The 22,815-nt window shown below is 47.5% G+C and overlaps 1 protein-coding gene across 4 annotated transcripts in view; it reads left to right on the plus strand.

Moving 5' to 3' along the window:
* Prkce (protein kinase C epsilon) overlaps positions 1–20,758 on the plus strand; it is a 524,437-nt gene extending 503,679 nt beyond the window's left edge. For all 4 annotated transcript variants that reach the window (XM_075955632.1, XM_075955630.1, XM_075955631.1 and 1 more), the window contains one exon: positions 17,484–20,758. Coding sequence is in view for 2 of the 4 variants with exons in the window: in XM_075955630.1 (XP_075811745.1) it covers positions 17,484–17,630 (147 nt within the window). In the remaining 2 variants the exon portion in view is untranslated. The remainder of the gene's footprint in view (positions 1–17,483) is intronic.
* Positions 20,759–22,815: the final 2,057 nt, after the last annotated feature.

The following is a 22,815-nucleotide window of genomic DNA, read 5'->3' on the forward strand; positions in this document are numbered from 1 at the left end:
TGTGTCTGGTACCCAGGAAACAGGATAGTGAGGAAGATGAGGAGCCTGAGGCTGGGGGAAGCTGGTCTGTGTAGCACCCCTGTCACACAGAGATGAAGGGAGTCTAGATACGGGGCAGCACCACCTCTCAGGGCGGTAGCTATAAAGAGGTAAAATAGTATCTGAAGACTGGGAAGGAATGCCACTCAGGAGTCTCTGCAGGGCTAATGGCCTTAATTCTGATGCAGCCATTGGTACAGCAAAGGGTGACTTGCCAGATGGGAGATTCTCAAGTTTTATCTCTTGTGATGGTGCCAAAGGTTGCTTCGTGGCAAATCCCTTTGTTTTTAGAATAGAGAGCTATGTAGCCCAGACTGGACTACAGGTAGCTGTGTCTTCAAGCTCCTAATCCCCTCCCTCCACCTCCCATGCTTCACCACAGCTGGCCCAAGTTGCCTTTCTTTGCTCTGTGACTTGCTCACCACATGTGTTCGCTCTGCCTTCATTCTCAGGAGTGTTTTGGCTGAATGCAGCTGTGTGGTTTCCAGTGTTCTGGTGTTAGCATGGTAGCTGTCATCAATGAACACCATTCCAGGGCACAGACATCTGGATGTCCCTTAACCAAGCCGTTATGGGGTGAAAACTCAAACTAGCCATTTTTGCCATCTGAGAAGTCTGATTCCAGGAGTCTTCCTGTGGGTTGTGGTGAAAGACTAGGCAGTACTTCACGTCAGTCCTCCTAACATCCCAGGAAAGGGTCAGAGCCCATCTAGTGAGTTCTGGACTTGATTGGGCCTTTCCCTGGGCTCATGAGTTTTCTTTATGCCTTTATGGCTGTTGGGTTGGGTTGTACCGTCATGAGTTCATCGGCATAGTATTTATTGGACTTAATCTCCTCCTTACCCCATCAATACTTGACCATACGCATACAACCCACACCTGCCTGTTGAAAGCACTGGAGGCTCCGTGCAGCTAAGTGTGATGGAAAGGGAGAGAGGCAGGAGAAAGCAGAGCCAGCTGGCTGGAGAAGCCAAATCTGGGCAGAGAAAGATGAAGACGGTCAAAGAGAGAGGCATCTGTGGGAAGGTGGCTTTATTCCACTTCTAACCAACATGATAGAGCCATCCTTAGGCCTTTCCTTGCAGTCCTGGAGGAGAACATTGACAGCAGCAAGACAAAAATCTTTCTACCAACACTCTATGTTCAGTGCCTAGACAAAGTTAGCGTACAGGGAGAAACCGATTGGAATATATAGGTGGTACTAGTGAGGAAAAGCTCCAGAACTCTGCTGACACGGCTGAGGAGAAGAACGGTAAGCCTGGCCTCTCAAAGGGTGAGAAAGCCAGGGTCAATAGGAGGAGCCCACCAGACAGGCTCCTCCACGGTCCCAAGAGTCCCACCCTCCCTCCATCTTAAACATGGGGCCACCTTGCTAAAGGAGCAGTGTGCTCCGGCCTTTGTCTCGTAGAGAGTTTTGAAGGATAGGCCAGCAGCCAGGAGAGCAGTGACAGAGCTCCGAGGCTGGCTCCTTTCCTTTATAAAGGAAAATAATAAACAGCCTCAGTACTTCCGAAGAAGGAGCTCAGTCCTGCAGCCTTTAAGGCCTCCAGCCCACCTTTACTCTCTGCAGAGTACAGTATATAGGCACACTGGGCATGCTCATGGGATCCTCTGTCTGTACCAGCCTCAAAGTCCATGCCTTGAATCTCCATGGAATTGTCAGTCATGACAGAAAGAAGCCCCCCAAGTCTACTTTTGTTTATGGGGTATGGATGCCCTGTTTACTCCTATTGTTTGTGCCAACAGTGGAAGGAGCAGGTAGACTTGGATGTGTATAGCACAATTAATAAAAACCCAGAGACACATAGCACGGGACTCATAATCCCAGAGTCATGGGTTTGTGCCCCTTGTTGGGTGCCAGATGTAACCTAAAAGTAATATTCAGCTCGGTGTGATAGCACACTCCCTTAATCCAGCACTCAGGGAGGCAGAGGCAGGTGTATCTCTGTGAGTTTCAAGGGTAGCCTGATCTACAAAGTGAGCTTCAGATCAGCCAGGGCTACACAGAGAAACCCTGTCTCAGGGAGGAAAAAAAGAGTAATACGGAAGTATGACCGTAGAATTCTGGAATTCGACAGGTTTGTCGTCTATGATGATGTCTGTGATGACGTCACATCAACCTTTATCTTTTCAAAGTGAAGGGGCCTGACCACAGGCACACTAGCCATCTTTTAGCCATGTTTTTCTGAATTCCCATATCCAAGACGTACTCCACATTGAAGGGTTTCCACGGAGCCGCGCGTGTCTTGTGAGTCCAGATGAGTCTGGACTGCTAAGGCTGGACCAGTGAAGCATGAAACCTTCGGCCTTTTATAGAGACAAGCTCTACAGAGTAGGCTTGTTAACTGGGATGACTTGCAGCGTGAACTCTGTCTTTCCTGGAGACAGAAGCTGACTTCCCTCCTCCTACAGCAACCATCTCCCTTTGAAGTCTTTCCAGAGAAGTGTGACTGACTTGGGCCCTAAGCACCACGCTGGTCCCAAATAACCCAGAATAGAGCCACCCCAAAACACAGAGTCCCAAAATTCCACTCCCATTCTGTATCACAGGCAGTGAGCTGAGGAGAAGACTAGACACCTGGGGACTGGTCCCTGCAGTCTGCACGACCCTGAGCGAGTTACTAGGGCAGTCTTCTCCCCTCAGATAAAGTAAAGGGTTTAAGTAGTCCCCAAGACTCCTTGCAGATCTCCATGTCACCATGCTTCATGAGGGAAGGAATCTGTGGAGTTCTAAAATTTCTGACAGTAAACTGTACAATGGACTATACGATTGTGATGAATTCTAAAAGTATCTGTACCTGTCTTTCTGCCTACACAGTAAGTGTAAGGACCACCTCCATCCTCTCCAGAAGGGCCTGGTTCCTTAGCTCGGAACAGGTTTGATTTGCTTTTCTACAGGAGAGAGTCTAGTCTTTTCTTTTGGAATATGTGTTCATGTACAGCGGTCTCTCTCTCTCTCTCTCTCTCTCTCTCTCTCTCTCTCTCTCTCTCTCTCTCTGTCTCTCTGTCTCTGTGTGTGTGTGTGGCCAGAAATGACATCCAGCATTAACTCAGGCATTGCCCACCTTGTTTTTTGATACAAACATTCTTCATTGATGTAGTACTCCCATATTCAACTAGGCTAGTTGGCCAATGAGGCGGTGCCATCTACACGCCTCTGCCTTCCCAGTGCTGGATTACAGGTGTCCGCATACCCAGCTTATTTTCTGTGTGGGTTCCAGGAAGCAAACTCAGGTCCTCCTGCTTGCATAGTGAGTGTTTGCCCAACTGAGCTGTCCCCGTCTTCTCAGCTTCCTCTTGTAGCTGCTATTTCAGTTTTTTTTTCAAGTTTTACGTAAATGGAATCACACACTGTGTGTCTGTTTTTTCTTTCATTGTTGTGTTGGGTTCCACTTGGCATCATGCCTTTAAGGGTAGGGCTCATATTTTTAAGTTTTTATTATAGAAAATTCCAATCATGCCCTAACGTAGAGACAAGGGTCCAGTGCACGACCTTAGACCCATGAGCCAAGGTCAACAATTACTTCTACTGAGGGGCTTTCACTGCTTTCTTTGTTCATGGTGCATTCCCTGCACTTAGGATGTCTCCTGATATAGTGCAGGTATTTGGTCTGTTTGGGGATGAGCAGATGTTACACTCTGTAAATCTTAGAGATCTCTACAGCCCTTGCCCAGATAGTATTTTTCTCCTGAATTTATCTCTAAAGTCTCTTCTCACCTTTTATGGCTGTGCCAGTCTATGCCTGGAAGTGTAAAGTAATTAGAACCTATATTAGGAAACCTACACTTGCTGTTGAATCGAGAGGGAAAGCAGTGATCTCACCTTGACGCGAGAGACACATATTTGAATGTTTACGGTTACTGTTTAGAAGCCAGCAGGCAGCATAATAGTAAATCCTAGGCCAAGAGAACTGATCTCTAGCCAGCACATTTTCATAAATAAGGGGGAGGAGTGGGAGAGGCTGGTAAGTAGAGAATGCTGGGCTTGGCCAGGGCCAGGCTGCAATGTTTCCCTCTTGAAGACTCCAGCTCTTAGCGGTGACATTACATTGAAACACCCACAGTCAGTGGTGACTGCCAGTTAGCTCAGGTTTGCCACGGTCTGCTGCCTGCTTCCAGCTGGAGACTCGGTCTCCTGATGCATTACCAACCTCAGATGTGACTGCTGCGTGCCCAGCCGTGTACAGCCTGTGCACTGCAGGGCCCAGCTCTGTGACTTTGGGCCCAAGAAGCAGCAGTAGACAGGGTGGTATCTCTTCCTACAGCTGTTCATCCGTGTTTTCCATACCATGCTAAGCCTCTGCCCCCCCCCCCCCCCCGCCAAGACCTTCTTGCCGAACCTCAAGACCCACCTAGTAGTAGGCTGTCAAATCAGTTCAGTGGAAAAACAGGTTAGGATGGGGCAGAAAAGAATAGAAGAGACAGAGCATTGGAACAAAATACAGAACACATCACAGAGAGTACATGTAAACTATGGTTTACTGAATCTTGTAGTGATAGCATGAAGTGATATGTACTGGGACATACATAAAAAGCTCCAAATTCCTAAGGACTATGAATTAGGTGCGTGCTGCCCCCATAAGGTGTAAGAAATGACCCTGGAATCTTTTTTTAGATGTTTATTTTAGTGTGTGTATGTGTGTGTGTGTGTGTGTGTGTCAGTGAGTATGTATTTATACCACATGCATACAAGAGCTCACCGAGGTCAGGATCAGATGTCATAGAACTGGAGTTTCAGGTAATTCTAAGCTGTCATGTGAGTGCTAGGAACCAAACCCATTTTCCTCTGCAAGAACACTAAGTTCTTTCAATCACTGAACTGTCTCTGCAGCTCCAAGACCAAACTCCTAACAGTCATGGGGGCTGAACGAACTAGGCAATGTGAGGTGAATTCATTTCCTTTGGTGCAGCCACACACCTGCACAAGTCCTGTAACTGGTAAGCTTTGGCGAGGCAGAGTTCTTCTAGCCAAGTGCATAGATCACCACATCTATGCCTCCTGGCAGGTAGGTCTTACTAGGAGGCAGGATGGCTCATGCCAGGGAACCCAGCCCCAGGCAGAACAAACTGAACACCAGCCCTGACTCACTGCTTGCTGAAGGCTGAAGGCACTTGGGCAAGTCGCTTAATGCCTACAAGTCTGGCTTTTATCCTCATAGTAGAATATGGCAGCGCCCACCTGCCCTTAAGAGTGGCTGCAGGTTTCGTGTGTGGGGGCACCAAAGGCACTTGTGCAGGGTCCACATCTAGCCAAATCTGTCGCTCTGAGCTTTATTACTTTTTCCCACTGAGGCTGTGCCAGGCACCGTAGCAGGGAGAAACACCAGGCTGATACCCACACACATGGAACACTGGGCTATGGAAGACATCCATTATCTGAGCCATCAGTCAGCCACAACTGCCAAGACAGAGGAGTTCCAGGCAGGGAGGAAGGGTGGCTGAGGTGCGAGAGGACCAGCCAGTGGCTTTGGGCCAATCTTCCAAGAAAGGGCATTCCTTTACCACATGGCACCAAAAGACTCCTGTCCTTAGCATCAGGTCTTGGGGCTGGTATGCAGCCCTGTAAATGGAGATTAACCCTCTCCTGCCCTCAGTTATGCTCTTGAAGGGCAATTTGGGCCTGGTGCTCCCTGCTAGGCTCTCCAGAGTTCGTTCAAGCAAAGGGAAGTTTGTTCATGTGTGCTGAAGTCGGGCAGAGCAGACTCAATCAGCTCCACAGGACTCTCAGTTAGAATTTAGGCTTTCTATTTCTGTTGCCAGGTTTTGTAGTCAAATGGTCCTAGCCGGAGTGTTCTTGTGGATGCTGGGCAGGCCTAGGTAGGTAGTTGTGAGCACTGCCCACAAAGCCTCTTTTCCAAGAGCAGAGGGAGGGGGTGAAGGTGTTCCCGGAGTTAATGGTCTCAGGCAATCAACTCCATGTGGTCTTTATCTAGGAGAAGCACCCCCCCTTTATTACAGCCTCCCCCATAGAGCGTGATATGTCATTGAAGACTGAGGGGTTCCTTGTGTCCTGGGAACCTTCAGAGAGAGCTGTGGTACCCCAGAAAGTCAGCTTTTATGAGGATTTGCTTCATCAGTGAGACTCACTGCAATCCTGAGGATGAACCCAGAATCTTACATGTAAGACAAGTGAACTGTACCTCACCTCTAAATCAGTGCACCACCCTGTCAAAAACCCAACACAGTACATTCTCACCAGGAAAACCTAAGTTTGCCACTATATACAACACACATAGCTGTATCGTGTTGTATGTTCATGAGACCCTGATTTCCCTTCTTGAATAAACAGCTTCTCCAGGTGTGAGAGTCTGATGTCAGAATCTGAATAAAGTTTTATTGGAATGCTACCCAGGGCCATTCAGTGGCATGGTGTCGATAACGCCTTTGTGCTACAAGCTTGGAGCCGTGGTATGGTGGCAACAGACACTCCCTGGCTCACAGAGTCTAACCTGTTTACTATCTGGCCTTTTAGAGGAATTTGTCAACTCTTGCTTTAGGCTATGTTAGTCACCTTTCTCCTCGCAGTGACCACGTGCCTTGCTGAAGAACTTAAGAGAGAAAAGGTTTACTAGGCTCACAGAGAAGACACAGACCACCATGTCAGGAGCAGACAGATGGGCTCTTAGCTGGCTTCCTCCCTTTCTCCTTTTTAGTCAGGTCAGGGCTCCAGCACAAGAGATGGTGCCATGCACGTTCAGGGGGGCCATCCCCTTCTCAGTTAAAATTCTCTGCACAGACACCCTCACAGATGAGCTCAGGGGACTCAGAGGTGTCCGGTCAAGTCCATGGAGAGGACCGTCACAGTCTGGGCCCCCAGATTCCCGAGTCTCACTCTACACTCCTTACATTTGCTTAAAATAACCAAACTGCCTGGCAGTGGTGGCGCACGCCTTTAATCCCAGCACTTGGGAAGCAGAGGCAGGCAGCTCTTTGTGAGTTCGAGGCCAACCTGGTCTACAAGAGCTAGTTCCAGGACAGCCAAGGCTATGCTGAGAAACCCTGTCTCTAAAAAACAAGATAGATGATAGATAGATAGATAGATAGATAGATAGATAGATAGATAGATAGATAGAATAATTAGTTAATTAAAATGGCTTGGGAGATGTCTTATCATCTAAAAGTAAGGAGTCCACAAGTACAATGACCGAAGTTCAAGCCTCAGAACCCGGGTGAAAAGTTGATTGCAGTGGTACACACCCATAATCCCAGCACACTAAAGTGAGATCAGAGGTGGAGACAGTAACTTAGCTGGAAGCTCCTGGGCCAACAGCCTGGAGTGCAGAGCACAGGGGCCGAAACTAGAGGCTGTGCCTCTACAAGATAGAAGGTGAGGACCTACATTAGACCTCCACCAGATACCAGATTAAAAAGTGAAATGGATGTGCACATGTATTACATATAAATGCATATATCTTACATGTATATATTATATACTTGCATATTAATACATGTATGTGAATATCCCAGGTATGGTGGACAATGCCTGTCATCTCCACACTAAAGACATGGGGGATGAGTGAGTTCTAGGCCAGGAAGGCAAGAAGTGTGTGTGTGTGGATAAAAAAAAGGAAGGGGGGAAATGCCATGATTAAGTTACAACAGAGAGAGAGAGAGAGAGAGAGAGAGAGAGAGAGAGAGAATGTTCACAATGCCCTGCAGAAGTTGGTTATTGCGGAGAGCTGCCATACTGTGATGGGGAATGGGGATTGTGGGGTCCCCCATCTGTGGTTTCTGTGGTTCCTGTCTTTGTGTACCAACCACCTCCTCCCCAAAACCTCCTTTTCCCTCTTTAGACCAGGGAGTGGCCAGAAACTGAGTGAAGGGTTCTGAATTTAGCTGCTGTAAAGCTCATTGTTCATGTTTCAAAGAGAAATTAGTGTTGGCTGCCTTCTCTCATCCAAGGCTCAAGCAGCTTTATGAAATGAGAGTAGTGGTCACAACTCCAGGACTGTGGCTCATGTGCAGCGGAGAATAGATAGTTGTCAGAGATTGCATTGGCTAATTTTGAACTTCAGATTATTAAAGAGGAGAAGCAAGTGGAGACACTTCTTGGAAAATAAGAAGCCCTAAGCACTGAGTCCTTGCTCCAGGCAGGTGGTGTGGGCATTTCTTGGAGACTGAGAAGGCCAAGGCACCTGAGCCTTGGCTCCAGGCAGGTGACATCAGGACCAGAGGCGCCTGGCCCCACTTTGTCAGGCTCTGCTGAACCCAGTGCCCCAGGCCCCCAGGGCCCTGTGCATGCCTGTTCTTCATAGATAGCAGCAACAGGAAGCAGTGCTCAAAGCAAAATCTGTTTGCTCTTCTTCATGTTGCCTTGTTTCAGAAAGTATACATAGATCCCACCAGGGTGCACAGCCCACATACCACTACCATGGATGTTATATCAGGGAACATAAAGCCGGGGGGGGGGGGATGGAACAGGCACACAAGGTTCTGTTTTGTTTTTCTCATTTCTGTTTGTTTATTTTTTTAAGGCTGTAACTTAATCATGACATTTCCCCCTCCCTTCCCTCCCTCCAAACCCTCCCATATGCCTCTTCCCTCTCTCCTTCAGATTCCTGGCCTGTTTTGTCATCATTTGTTCCTGCATGCACATATGGATTGCATATACATATATATTCCTAAATATAACCAGCTAAGGAAGCTTCTTTTGAGTGGTCACACACTTGACTTTTTGCTGTAAGTGAAGGCTGGCCACTTCTAGACTTAGCAGGCATAGGAGATGAAAGGACATTGCTGCTACAAAGTGACACCAGACAGAAGGCTTTTCCTGGATCAACCAAAAGATGATGCTGTTTGCTCCATCCCGACGGCTTTGATCGATGTTTGAGATGGACCACGCTAATAATTATGGCATTTGGTGTTCCCACTTGAGTGTATTCAGTCTCTTGATCCTGAAATATATGGCTGGGGAATAGGATTAACGCCCTTGTTTTATGTAAATGAAGACATGGAGATGACATATTTGCCCAAGGCTAGAAGTGTTGGTAATTGGAGAATCCAGAATAAAATCTAGGGGGCTAGATGGCTCAGCAGTTAAGAGCACTGGTTGCTTTTTCCAGAGGTTCAAGTCCCAGCATCCACATGGCAACTTGCAACCATACAAATAGAATCTAGATTCTCAACCTCCCTAATGCTGCAGTTCCTCATGCTGTGCTGATCATCAAACCATAAAATTATTTCATTGCTACTTCATAGCTGTGGATTTGCTACTATTGTGAATCACAATGTAAACACCTGATCCTCACCTTGTGAGGGTGGCGGCCCCCAGATTAGGAACCTCTGACATGGTGGTCAGGCAGAGGGCACGAAGGCTAGCTACTGAGCATCCTGCCTCTCAAAGTGGCTTAGAAAGAAACCAGTGTGGTTCACTGGCAAGCTTTCAGATGTCTCTGTTATTTTATTTTATTACTTTATTTTTCAAGAAGTATCAAGTATAGATGGAAGAGAGAAACTGAAAAGAAATGCCCAGTTAGCATGAACTTCAAGGAGCCGAATCCAGAACTGGGGGCTGCTGAACAGGCTTTTCAACATCCAAAAGACTGTTTTGAAGCTCATAGGAAAAAGAAAGTGATCCACCCTCCGTACAGAGCCTCAGCCAGGCTGTGCATCTGAATCCCTCAGAGCTGTTGAAATACAGAGGCCGAGCCCCACCACTGTGGAGCCGAGTTTCTGGACAGCTGTGCTTTTTTTGATAGACCAACAGCCTCTGTTACACAGGGACAGGCTGTGGCTGTAGTTGAGTGGCAGAACACTGGCTGAGCATGCATGAAGCTCAGGGTTCTGTTCTATCCCCAGCACCCTCCTACACACACACCACATACCACACAGACACGCCACACAACACACACACACACACACACCACACACTCACATATACCACACCACACACACATACCACCTAGACAGAACACAACACATACTCACCACACCTACACACATATACCACAAACAAAACACATAAAACCACACACATATACATATACAGAACATACATACTCACTATACACACAACCTACACACTCAGCATACACACATATACACCATGCACACACATATTCACCACACACACATGTACACAACACACACACGCACCCTACACACACATGCAATACGCATACATGCAACACGCATACTTACCACACCAATACACACATAACATGCATACAACACTCAGCACACACAACACACAGTTACACATACCTACACACATACATATACCACACACGCATACTCAGCACACACACACCCCAAAAAACAAAATTAAATGAAGCAAAGTTGTGATCATGTGTGCAGTGCATTTTCCCCAAAAGAGAAACATAGCCTACAAAGATTAGGGCAAGAACTCCTTAGAGGGAACTGAAGCCCAAGAGAAAGTCATGAATTACTCTTCATAAAGCTCACTTAGGCATCCCTAATAGCTCATGCCCAGGCCAGACCTCAGAGGAGTTAAGGAGACTCTCTGGAAGTAGAGCACTGACCATATTGGTTAGGGCCCTCCCAAGTGACTCCCATGTAGATCTGGAACTAAGCCACTGCCCTAGGCCCTGTGGTCAAAGGTTCTGCTGTGGCTGCCCCAACTTGTGCCAACTTGAACATGACAGAATAGCCAACAGAGCCAAGCAGTTGGAGACAGGCACATGATCTCCTAGCATTCAAGAATAGTATTTAGGAAAATATGGGGTTATTTCTAGATGGATGCTATTTTTGATATTTTTACATTTCTTATTTATGTGTATGGGGGCATGCTCAGGCACGAGTGGACATCAGAGGACAATTTTCAGAAGCTGGTCCTTTCTTTCCACCATGCATGTCCCAGGGATCCAGCTTAGGTCTTCAGATTTGGCAGGAGATACCTTTACCCTCTGAATCAGCTTAGCTACCCGGAGCTGAGTGTTCTTAAAGCAAGAATCTAGAAAGTTCCATTACTTCACTTGGGGATGTTTAGAGAAAGAATGGTAAATCCCGTGAAGCCGTGAACTTCTGACTGGTGAGGAAGTGCTCTAAGTGTGTGTATTCCCAGTTCTCCCTCCCGGATGAGAGTTATAGAAATGAATGCTTAGCCAGGCAGAGGTGGCACACACCTCTGATCCCAGCACTCGGAGACAGAGGCAGGCGGTCTCTGAATTGAAGGCCACCATGATTTACAAAGAGAGCTCCAGGACAGCAGAGCCACATAGAGAAACTCTGTATCAAAAATAACTAAATAACTAATGAAATAATTAAATAAGGAGGAACTGTAAAGGGTTGTGTTTAGAGAAGTTTCTAACTTGAGAGTTAACTTGAAATTCTGTCCCAGCCCTCATTTTAGCTAGTCAGCACTCCAGAATAAAACCCTCCTTATTCCATTTAATTTTACATACCAGCATGTGTGTGTGCCTCTTTCCATATGCTCTATTGATGAGCATGTGTTTGCAATGAACATGCATGTCAAAAGACCCAGTTAGTAGATGCTGAGAAAGCAGCTTCCTGATTGGAATTCTTGTTTCTTGTTTTGGATCATTCTATGAAGGGGAAAAAGTAAAACTTAGAATATTGACATTTTACAGTGGAGGAGTTGTTTAAATGAAATAAAAATTAGTTCTAGCTCATAAACATGAAGTATCTATCTCCTGTCACCTCCTTTGCAGTGGATACCTCAAGGACTATCGAAGAGGAAGGTGACCCATATGACACATTAGAAGAGTCAAATGCAAGAGGCTAGCCTATGGGGACCTGGGAAGACAGGGAGTCAGGGAATGCTGGTGTTGAGGGAGACAAGAGAAGCCTAACAGGCCATACATAGGCATCTTGTACCCGTGTTTTCAGCCACAACTGTAAGGCGTGGTTTCCTGAACTCTACCACTGTGCTATCTTGTCACTGACACTCACACCAAGCAGAAGAGCCTGAGAGGGACCAGCGAGACAGACACTTGAGGGCCAGTCCCATGACACAGACCGAAGAGTACAGTCATCAACTAATCTGGCCGTCAGATCAGGACAGAGGCAGATGTCACAGGGACAAACAGTACAGCTCCTCCACGAGCTGGCATTAGGAGCTCAGTGTATGAGAGCTATGAGAGAATCGCCCTTGCCAGGCAAAAAGTAACCAGAACCCACCTCTGTGCTGGCTGGGGTCTACCATGCTACCCAGAGGGCCTCCTAGCCTGAAGGATAAGTTGGGTCCCTGGGGCTTTGTTTCTTGGGTGGAGTCTCTCAGATGTGGGAAGCTATGAAGCTGCTTTCCCCAAATTCTTCCTCTATCCCCCACTGTGGATGCCGGAAACATGCCTCTTCCTTGGAGCCAGGGTTGGATCTCCGGAGCCTAAGCTTCCATTGCTGAAGAAATGCCGGAGGAAGCAGGAATTGTTTTCCTCTGATGCTGACCTCTAACATACATACCCAACACCTCATCTTAGAACTCGAGGCCCTAAATGCTTCTGCCTTGATGGAATTTCCCCAAACCCCATCTGGTTACTGTTCCTATCTTGTAGCAGCAATTAGAGAGCTAACTTTGCCTGGGGCGCTAGGACAAGAGAGCCCATCAGTTAGGCCTAACTCCCACTCATAGGCCCCTGGGGCTTGGGCCTTGTCTGGACTGTCCAACTGCAGACTCCTCGTGAGTCAGACATTATCCCGCCCCTCTCCCGCCTCCACTTCCCCATCAGACAAACCCCTCTGGCAGAATGGCAGCCATTGGCCCTGAATCCAGGTCACTTTTCTGCTTTAGACACAGCAGCAGTAGGAGATGCTCATTCATTTCTTCCAGCAGATGCCTGTAGACATCAATCACAGGCATCATGCTGAGGGTGGAACGGTGAGCTCAAGCCCATCCCGGCTTGTATAGGGCTCGCAGGGAGGCCCACGGTGTGCAAGAATGGAGAAGTGGTGGACATCCACTCACAAGGGTCCTCTCAGACCACTCCCAGCGGACAAGCAAGGCTTTCTGAGGGAAGGGCATTCACACTGAGATAGAAAAGAGAAACAGAAAAGGACTACAGGCTGGGAAGAGAGGGTGTACTCCAGGCAGAAGGTGAGCTGTGCAAAGCACAGGGACATGAAGACGCCCTGTGAGTGTGGAGCCTCGTACTGGTCAGCAGTGCCCAGTAGTGATGGCAGAGCACACCGTTCCAACTACACACACAGGCACAGGATCCTAAAGGCCTTAAAAGTGAGCAGGCATCGGAACTTGGGACTTGGTTCTCAGAATCACAAGGTACTGTAGAAGAATCTCGATCAGTAAATAAAGTGCTGGGTCATTCAGGAAGGCCCCAAGGTAGCACTGGCTTAGGATTTGGAGGTATAGAGAGAGATGCAGGGTTGTCCCCTAGCTTCCAAGATGCTCCTCAGTGGCATGGACACACTTGAGAGCTGTGTGTTGTGAGCACACGGTGCCCACCGCCATCAGGTGCTCACCTAATACACCTGGCAGCCTGTAGGGTATTGTCACCTCCACAGTTTCACAGACAGAAACACAGTGCCCACAGAGCTTAACATCAGTGTCCTATAAGCAGGGAAAGACAATATCAGAGACAGCGGTCTTTGTCTTTCTCCGTGCATCCTCCCTGAGTGTGGCCCAGAGGCTGTGAGAAAGGCTGTACAGGAGGGGAGGTCTGCAGAGTCAGAATGATGTTCCATGTGTCCAGCAACACTTGTTAGGCAACGCAGTGTGAGCACTGGGAAGGCATGTGGACTGACCAGTGACGTCCAAGTTTGAACTGTGCAGTTGAGTCTTGGGTGTACTGTGAAGAAAGCAGACGTATTGGAAAGAATAAAATTAGTGAACAAAGGAGACCATCTCAGCCCTTTCTGATTGGGGGTCCCATGCTGCCTATGCAGCGATAGAGGGAGAGAGGCTTTGTAAAAAATGTCCCAAGCCTCCCGTCCCCAACAGTCAGGAATTGCATCCCGTGGGGCTATTATCTATTTAAATTGGAAATGGGTAACTAACATGTACTTACAATATCTCTCAGGGAAATAGGGCAGGAGCCAAGCTGTGCAAGGAGCTGTGGCCCGTCGTCTGTAGAGGCCAACGGGAGTGGCATCCTCTGGCATGGGGATGTGACTCTATGGTAGAACGCCTGGCTGCCATGTACTAACATGGCTTTGATGCCCAGCAGTATTCCTAGATGACCTGTCGGAGGGGAAAATGGGGTGCTCTCTTGAATGCACTCAGATGATTCTGGAATTCCCTTGAGAAATGACTAGACGACTCTCCAGGTTAGCTCATGAAAGAATCATGTCTAGATGTAGCAGCTGAGCCCGGTTCTCGAAACACAGAACCAGCGAGCTGTGAAGCGTGGACACACTGTGGACTCTCGCTCCGCTGCTGTGCCCAGCTGACCTCAAGGAAGCAAGCCAGTGCCTATGAGTAATGAGCACTAATCCGTCACTAATGACTGACTGATGAAATGCGAGCCATTAAGTAAACAAAGGCAGCTAATGCCGAAGAGCCTATGGGTTTTCTGAGGTTCCTTCTATGCACCCTGCCCTCTTTGGTAGCTAGTTGAAGGGTGGACCAGGACAGACATTTCCCTGCCCTGGAATTTCAGCTCATCTTTAGCTATGTTCCAAATGGATCCTTCCTCCTGCCCTACCCTGTGGATCTTACCTCCTCCTCCAGGAGCCTTTCACTCTGGCCGCTAGAGGATGTGCCCCTTAGATGCCCTTGACAATGCCTGATACTTTACAAGTCGTTGCTACCTCTCTACCCCCCCCGAAGTCCCTCTGTCCATCCTTCACTGAGCACAGCCCTCCCCATCCTTTTGCTCTGTGACCCCTCCCTCCTTTCACAGAGACTCCCCAGAACAACTGCTGCCATGTTCTTCCCCAGTCACCACCGCCCCACAGCCGGCTTACATCACCCTAGGAACCAACTTTGTTGTCCCTCTCTGAAGCAGCTCTTTGCTCAGGTCCTCCCTTTCCTCTGGCTCAGACACCCCAGAAGGAGAAGAGCTAATCCTGCTCCAGGCCAACCTTCCTGTCAGAGAAGACCACACTACGTCTGAGATCCCCTCCGAAGGGACCACAGCCATACCCAGCCACAGATCCTGTTTCTGGACATTTATTGTCTTCTCGTGGTTTACACTGTCTTCCTTCACCGTGTCTGCCCCGAACTCTGTAACTCACAGACGAGTAGCTCGTCCCTGCTCCTTCTTGTCCATCATCCTGTCTAATCTGGGTCATTGGGCTGGCTCCTCTGCCAGCCTCCTCTATTCCCTCTCACTGTGATTTCCAGCTATCTCCCTGTTTGCCTGTGCCAGGCCCTTCTGACTTAAAAAAACAAACAAACAAACAAACAAAAAACTATTGGGTTCTTCTAAAAACATGCTAAAAGCATGTCTCCTGGTTGGACTTGGCCCTTGTCTTGTACATCATCCCCTTTCTACAGGGTTCACATCTCCTTAAGTTCTTCTAGGGGAGGAGGCATCATACTGAGACCTGGATAGGAGTCTGGCTCTTTCCCAGTAGGGTAACCCCAGCCAAGCCACCAAACCTCTCTGAGTCACAGTTGCCTCTGCTAGAAAACTGGAATCAAAGTGCTTGCCTGGTCCAAGGATCGAATGAGCAAATGAACGTGAAAATGCCTTCAGAAGCTCTGGAGCGCTACCTCCCAACTTCCCTGTAGAATTTTCCTCTTGGGAAACTTTGAAGACATTATTCAGGAGCTCGGGATGGAAAGTTTCATGTTGAGTTTGAGGAAGTCTAGCCTAAGCAAAATGGACCAGGGTTCTTTCTTCTAAAATTTCTCAGAGATTTGAATTTGTTCACACTCATGGTGACTGTCCAAAACCAGACACAACAGGTAGCTTTGTCTCAAACACAGACTACGTTTTAACCTTTAAGGTTACGGGTTTCCATTGAGGGCAGCATATTTCCTTACTAATAATCCTTTAAATAGTGACTCTAACGTTTCTATGAGGTGTATCTCGTCATCTAGGCCACTAACTACCAGTTAACCAGTGTCTAAAAAGACACTCTTTGGAGGGCCTCCAGCCTTTCCACTGGACCCCCCACACTGTGCTCAGTTCTATAGGCTTGGCATTGAAGGTCTCTGTGGCCAGACTCCAGCCTCACCTTCTGACCATCCCTCACTGGGCTCTGGCCCAGGCAGCTCGGAAGACACCCTGTTCTGTTGTGTGTTGTATGTTCTTGACCCCTGCTTTATCCCGCCTTCCTCTCATCTGTACCACCGCATTCTAAACCATTCTTCAGGTCCTGGCCAAATCCTGACTTCTCTGAGGAAGTTCTTCGTAGCTAAACCAGCACATCCCAGACAAGCACGCTGGCTCTTTTACTCAGGTGTAAGCCCTTAAAGGTGGGGGTATTGTTGACACTTCCTGATCCTCTCCCCAAACCAGAATAAATATGTGGGTGTGTTGATGGCTTCCCTCTACCCAAGCCCTAGAAACCAGGAACCACATAGATTTCCTCTAGAAACTTGACTGTCTAGTGGGCATGTCTTTCTGAGCTGGGGAATAAGTCATTGTAGGTTTTCTGACTTAATTCAGTAGATTCTTATTTATTGCAGCAGAGCTGCCATCAACCTAAAGTTGACCAAGAGAAGGAAGGCCCTTATGGTCTAGAGCAGTGGTTCTCGACCTTCCTAATATTGCAACCCTTTAATACATTTTCTCATGTGGTGGTGACCCCAAACATAAAATTATGCTGTTACTTCATAAATGTTATGAATGCTAATGTACATAGCTGTGTTTTCCGATGGTCCTAGGTGATCCTATAAAAGGGGCATTCCACCCTCTCTAAGGGTCTCGACCCACAGGTTGAGAACCACTAGTATAGACAAAAGTATGGAAACACTGTAAGCAATGTTGAATCAACATTGTAATAATGACCAAGCCATGGGACCACAAAGTCAGGTAATGATGAGGGCGGACGGGAGTCAAAGAAGGCATCCCCCTGTCCTACTGGTGACCCATCCTTCTCCCCAGAGAGGTCGTATGAAGCAGATATGGCAAGGCTATCAGGTCTGTCTCTGTGGAAAACATGGGAGACTTTGGGCAGATGGATTTAAGTTTATCCCCTGGGTACAACAAGGACTGTCTTCAAGGAGATGGACACTTACGGTGATGCTAAAAGGTGATAGGAGATAGCAGCTGTGCTTCCCAGTCTGCGCAAACACACACGCACACACATACGCACACGTACACACACATACCCACACTGCGCACTCAGCCCGCGGGAATCCCACTTCCCTGCTTTTCCGTCATACTCACGCACCCTCTTCCTTCTCACCTTAACTCATTCTTGCTCTCCTCCTCTTCACCTCTGGGTCCTGGGGCCATCCATTACTACCTCATTGGAATAGCCCTGTATCTGCTCCCAGTAGCTAGAGGCTAGTGTTGGCAAAAGGCTGGTCACCTGGATGCCCAGTCTCCCTGCAGGGGAGAGGGGCCTCAGGAAGGACGTCAAGCCTCAACACAGCACCTTCTCTTTTCTCTCCACAGAAAACCAAAAGAGACGTCAATAACTTTGACCAGGACTTTACCCGGGAGGAGCCGATCCTTACGCTTGTGGACGAAGCGATAGTGAAGCAGATCAACCAGGAGGAATTCAAAGGCTTCTCCTACTTTGGCGAAGACCTGATGCCCTGAGAAGCTGCCTCAGGTGGATTAGCTGATGCTGCAAGGAGGGTGCTGGGAAAATTCCACGTCGCAGAGGCTCAGAAGGTCTCGAACTATTCCTCCTCCCCAGAGCCCCAGTCCCATGTCCACTCTATTTATTACAATCCCTCACCCCAGGCCATGTCCTTCCCTACCCTCCCAGTGGCCAGAAGGCACTCTTGGGTCTAGACTCGACCAGAAACACACGATTTGAATTGTATCGCTCTGTGGGTAGCTGTGTGCAGTGCGGGGGAATTGGATTGTCCGTCCGTCTGCAACCCTGAAGCAATTCAGTTCTTTTATTACAAAGGAAAACAAAGAAAGAAAGCCAACACCAGGACTCTGGCTCTGCCGCTGAATATGGAACCCTGACTCTTCTCTCCTCTCATCCCTCCTCCTCCCCAGCCTGTCATCCCTACCCTCCTACCTAGGACGAGACTGGTGCTTCTTCTCTGTAAGGGCAGGTGCCCCCAAGGCACGCCCTTGCTGGGAGGAGCCCGGGGATGCTCAGGCTGGCCAGCTGTGTCAGTTCGCTCTGGAATTGCACATTCCTGCTTGCTTTGGTTCTAGCTTTTTTGAGCATGCCAAAGTTGTGTACGTTTGTATCTCCTGGAAGAAATTATTTTGAGTTTGAACTCTTTAACATTTCAAAAAAAAAAAACAAACCCATTACCAAGTTCACTTTCTAATTGGCCAAAAGATAGACATCCCAGTATGAATGCAGGTAGATATTAAAGGGCTAACGCACAGTGAGAATCCAGTCGTCCAAAGTTTATTATTAGTGCTTTAGTGACACATGAGGGCTATGCAAAGGCAGCAAGGGAAACTCTGGCTGATCATTGTGAGAATTCCCCCTGAGCACAGAGGCCGCCAGAGCAACAACCGAGACCCTGAGCTTCCAGAAAAGCTCAACTCCCAAATTCTTGCTCCGGTTTCCCTCCCCCCCCCCCCCAAATTCCCAGCATAAACTCTATCTTCTGTGCACTTCTACAAAATGGCAGTACCACTGTGTTGTGGTTGGAACATTCGGTGTGTAAAATGCAGTATCTGCGTGGGAATGCGAGGAAGGAAGCTCAGCCTGGGCCAGGCAGAAGGCGTCAGAAGACTGAAGAAGAAATGGTTTGAAGACCGACAGGGTAGCGGGATGTGGCCAGAGTTTTGGTGGCTCGCGATGGCAATTCACATGGACTCTATTTAATGGACTGATATTACCTCCCATAGATAATGCTGACAGTGTTAGTCTCTGACTCCCAAGGGTTCTCTGTGGCTTTGTGTATATGTTCCCTGAAGGTCATTTGATTACCTATTTTATTGAACTGATTTAGCAGGGAATGGAATCCATTCCAACTGTTGCACGTGGATTTCCCAACCGCCCCTAAATATACTTGTGAGTGGCAAAGTGGCACTAATGGAGCTTTTTGCCTTTTGTACATTTGAGGTTTTTTTTTTTTTTTTGTATATAGTGTTTGCTGCAAGGCCTGTGGAATTAACTCATTGAATCTAGAGGTATCAACTGCTGCATGCTCAGGCATATTATACAACTGTAGTCGATGAAAGAATAGCTATAATAATGTCCAGGTGCAATCCTCTTATCAGCTATCGGTTCAAGTTACTGAGAGAGAGGTATGTGTCTTTCTAGGGAGGGCTGGGGCCCCTTGTATTTGTTTATTTCCTTTTGGGTTAAAGATGTAACCATATGATGAGCTATACTAAATTCACATGGTTCTCCTGTGCTCCGTCACGCCCTGATGTAGATGGCAGACGGAGAGGAATGTTCTCCATAGTGGTTGCCAAGCTTGGACAGTGACTATTTTGGGCCCATACTAAATGTGTCCCTATTTGCATCTGGCTGAGCACAGCCTTTCTTACTGATAATGACCTTCAGTTCTCTTCTGCTATTTTTTTTAATGAAAAACTCAGGTGTAACTGTGATCTGTTCTTATGATGATTGCAAATATTAAATACTATGCTGTATCAATCTGTATGTTTGGCATACCAGGGAAGTGATGAAGAACATTAGGTTAATTTAATTTATCTTCAGTGACTTGACATACTGGGGGAAGACTATCTTTTGGAGTGGATAACAAGCACAGAAACATCTTCATGGTGGTATCATCTCATTGTTTAGAAAAACATGATAATACGCCCATCATACTCAGATATCATATAATCTCTCTCTCTCTCTCTCTCTCTCTCTCTCTCTCTCTCTCTCTCTCTTTCCCCCTCTCTCCCTCTCTCTTTGTCCTCAGCTTCCTTTACTATCGTGAATGTTGGACAGCCAAGGCCAATACCAAGTGGCTGTTTTCCAGGGCTTGGTGGTATTCACATGACAGTGGGGGCTAGGCCCTTCTTCCCAGCCAACTGGCACTGTTACTGGGAAATCAAACAATACATTCCACCAGCAAGCAGTAAGCAGTCAGCGCCCTGGCTCCTTTTCGGTGCCCATAACCGGCTGGCGAGGATACCTCTGGCCAATGCTGTTCTCACACAGGCAGATTTGAATCCAATGAAGATCCACACTGGTGTGAGTTCCTTGGACGGATACTGAGTCTTTTCAGCAAGAGCTTAGGCACAGGGAATGGGACGCAGTGGTGGAACTCTGGGCCCTGTGCTCGGGCTCCAGTGCCGCCAAGTTGAGGATAGCCACACTGATCCATTTCTGCCAGGTTCCTATCTTTTCAGCTCTCACTCTCTTCCTTTTAGAAAAAAATAAACTGCAAAAAAAAATGCCAAAAGCCTACATGAAGGATAGTATCTCCTTCCTCCATTCCTCTCATCGATGGACTTTGTGAAGTAGAAACATATTTTTTTTCCTCCAACAGTGAAAACACAATTCATTCTTGCTTTAAAAATAAAAGAAGGCTTAAAAAATTACCTCTTTTTAAATGATGTGCAAAATAATTCTGGCTAATAGAAAATGTATTCAATTTTAGGGGTTTTATTTTGTATTGTGAAGCTTTCTTTGTACACTTTTTTTTCCTTTCTGGATGTGATTTTAATCTCTTGCCATCCATTAGTGTAATTTCATTGTAAACATTATTGTGCCAAATGTACTGTACTCAAAAGATGTGAATGTGTATTGTTCCAGAACGTAATAAATATGATGACGTTAAATCTTACTTCTCTGTCCCAGCTAGATGTCTCCATCCTTTCGCTGTTTGTATACTGAAGACCAAAGCTCCTGGGGTTGGCTGCCCCTCGGCTGTCAGGGCTGAATGTGGCTGTGCTGTGTGTATGCTGTTCATACAGCTGAGGCCCAGCTAGCGGCACAAGGCCAGACTAGGAACAACTCCGGGAAGAAATGTTGGTTCATGAGTTAACATAAGAAGGATGATATTGGCAGTAAGTAGATGGGCAAAGATACTTAAAACAAGTCTCCACATTAAAAACAAAAGTTGGACCTGATGGTCCCATGCTAGAAAAGCTGGGCCAAGACCCTATCTCAAAATATAAAATAGCTCTGCCCCTTGAAAGGTTTCCAAGGATTCTCTGCTTATCCCCCCCCCCCCCGCCCCCAGCAATATGGCTTCCCTGCCTGGAGTTATGAACAAGGATCTTCAGACCCACACCAAGAAGAAGGGTGTGTTTATTATGTATTTCCTCTCTGATTCCACCATAAACAAGACCCTAGGCCCAATGTCTAGGACGACAACAACAAAGTTCAGGAGATTAGAGAAAAGTACAGGAAGGCAGAGGCCTTCAGCCATGAGGATGACCAATCAGAAGTGAGCAGAGATGAGGATGACCAATCAGAAAGGAGCGGAGAATGAGGATGACCAATCAGAAGGGAGCGGAGAATGAGTGGGTGATGGAGACCCTCAGTAGGAGCTTCAGATCTGGACCTGAGTGTGCTCTTTCAGTGTTTCTTCCCTGAGTTCGAGACCAGCCTGGTCTACAGAGCGAGTTCCAGGACAGGCTCCAAAGCCACAGAGAAACCCTGTCTCGAAAAACCAAAAAAAAAAAAAAAAAAAATGATCCAAGGACTCTGGGTGATTGACAACATCTGGTAACATACTTTTAAAGAATTACTGCTAATAATATTTTTTTTTTTAAAAAAAAGCCGGTGATGGTACACTTTTAATCCCAGCACACAGGAGGCAGAGGCAGGTGGATCTGTGAGTTTGAGGCCAGCCTGGTCCACAGAGCAAGTTCCAGGACAGCCAGGGCTACACAGAGAAGTCCTGTCTCAAAAAAAAAAAGAAAAGAAAACACAACAACAACAACAAACCAACGTGCTCCCCCAGCAACAAAAAAAAAAAAAAACGCCATTGGCTCAAGATGTTGTACTCCCTAGGGTCATCTGGGAGGAGAGGACCTTGACTGAGAACCGCCTGCTGCTGCCTGCTGCTGCCGCTATTCCTTGGCCTTGCAGTGCTCAGGTGTGGCCACTTTCCTTTGTAAGTGACTCTTCAGAAGCAACATGGAGAATGGGCCAAGATGTCTTTGTGTCAAGGCTGGTCCCTGACATAGTGGCATGGTCACTGACCCCTTTGTCCTTCTCTCCTGGGATGGCATCTGAGATGGACCCTGTGCGTTGCCCGGGTTTTCATGTAGTTTGTTTGCTCTTGAGACACGGTCTTGCGATACAGCTCTAGCTAGCCTAAAACTAGACCAGGCTGGCCTTGAACTCACAGAAATCTGCCTGCCTCTGCCTCTGAGAGCTGGGATTAAAGGTGTGCACTACCACACCTAGCCAAAAACAAAAAACCGAAAGAGCTGGGTGGTGGCGATGCACACCTTTAATCCCAGCACTTGGGAGCAGAGGCAGGCAGATCTCTGAGTTCGAGTCCAGCCTGGTCTACAGAGTGAGTCAGTCAAGGCTACTGAATGAAAAAATGAAAAGGAAAGGACATGACTATTCCTAGGTCTGGTGGAGGAGAAAGTTTATTATAGGTATGTGGGAGAGTATAGCCAGAGGCAGGGATATCTGGGAAATTTCAGAGTGGACATAACCAGACCAGACTGAGCTGGGCCGTGTGGAAGTGGGGAGGGGAAGGAAGAAAAGGGAACCAGGTACAACAGTCAGGAGGCCAAAGGTCCAAGAAAGGGAAGATAACCATAATGTCTGGATTACAGAGGGCAGAACCTCTGGGGGAAGGGCAGCCCAGCCCCTGGGTTGAAGAGTTCACCATAGAGGGCGGGGATATACAAGCTATACCCTGTAACAGGTAGGGAC

This window comes from Microtus pennsylvanicus, chromosome 21 (assembly GCF_037038515.1).
Source record: "Microtus pennsylvanicus isolate mMicPen1 chromosome 21, mMicPen1.hap1, whole genome shotgun sequence".
In the NCBI taxonomy this organism is placed as follows: domain Eukaryota; kingdom Metazoa; phylum Chordata; class Mammalia; order Rodentia; family Cricetidae; genus Microtus; species Microtus pennsylvanicus.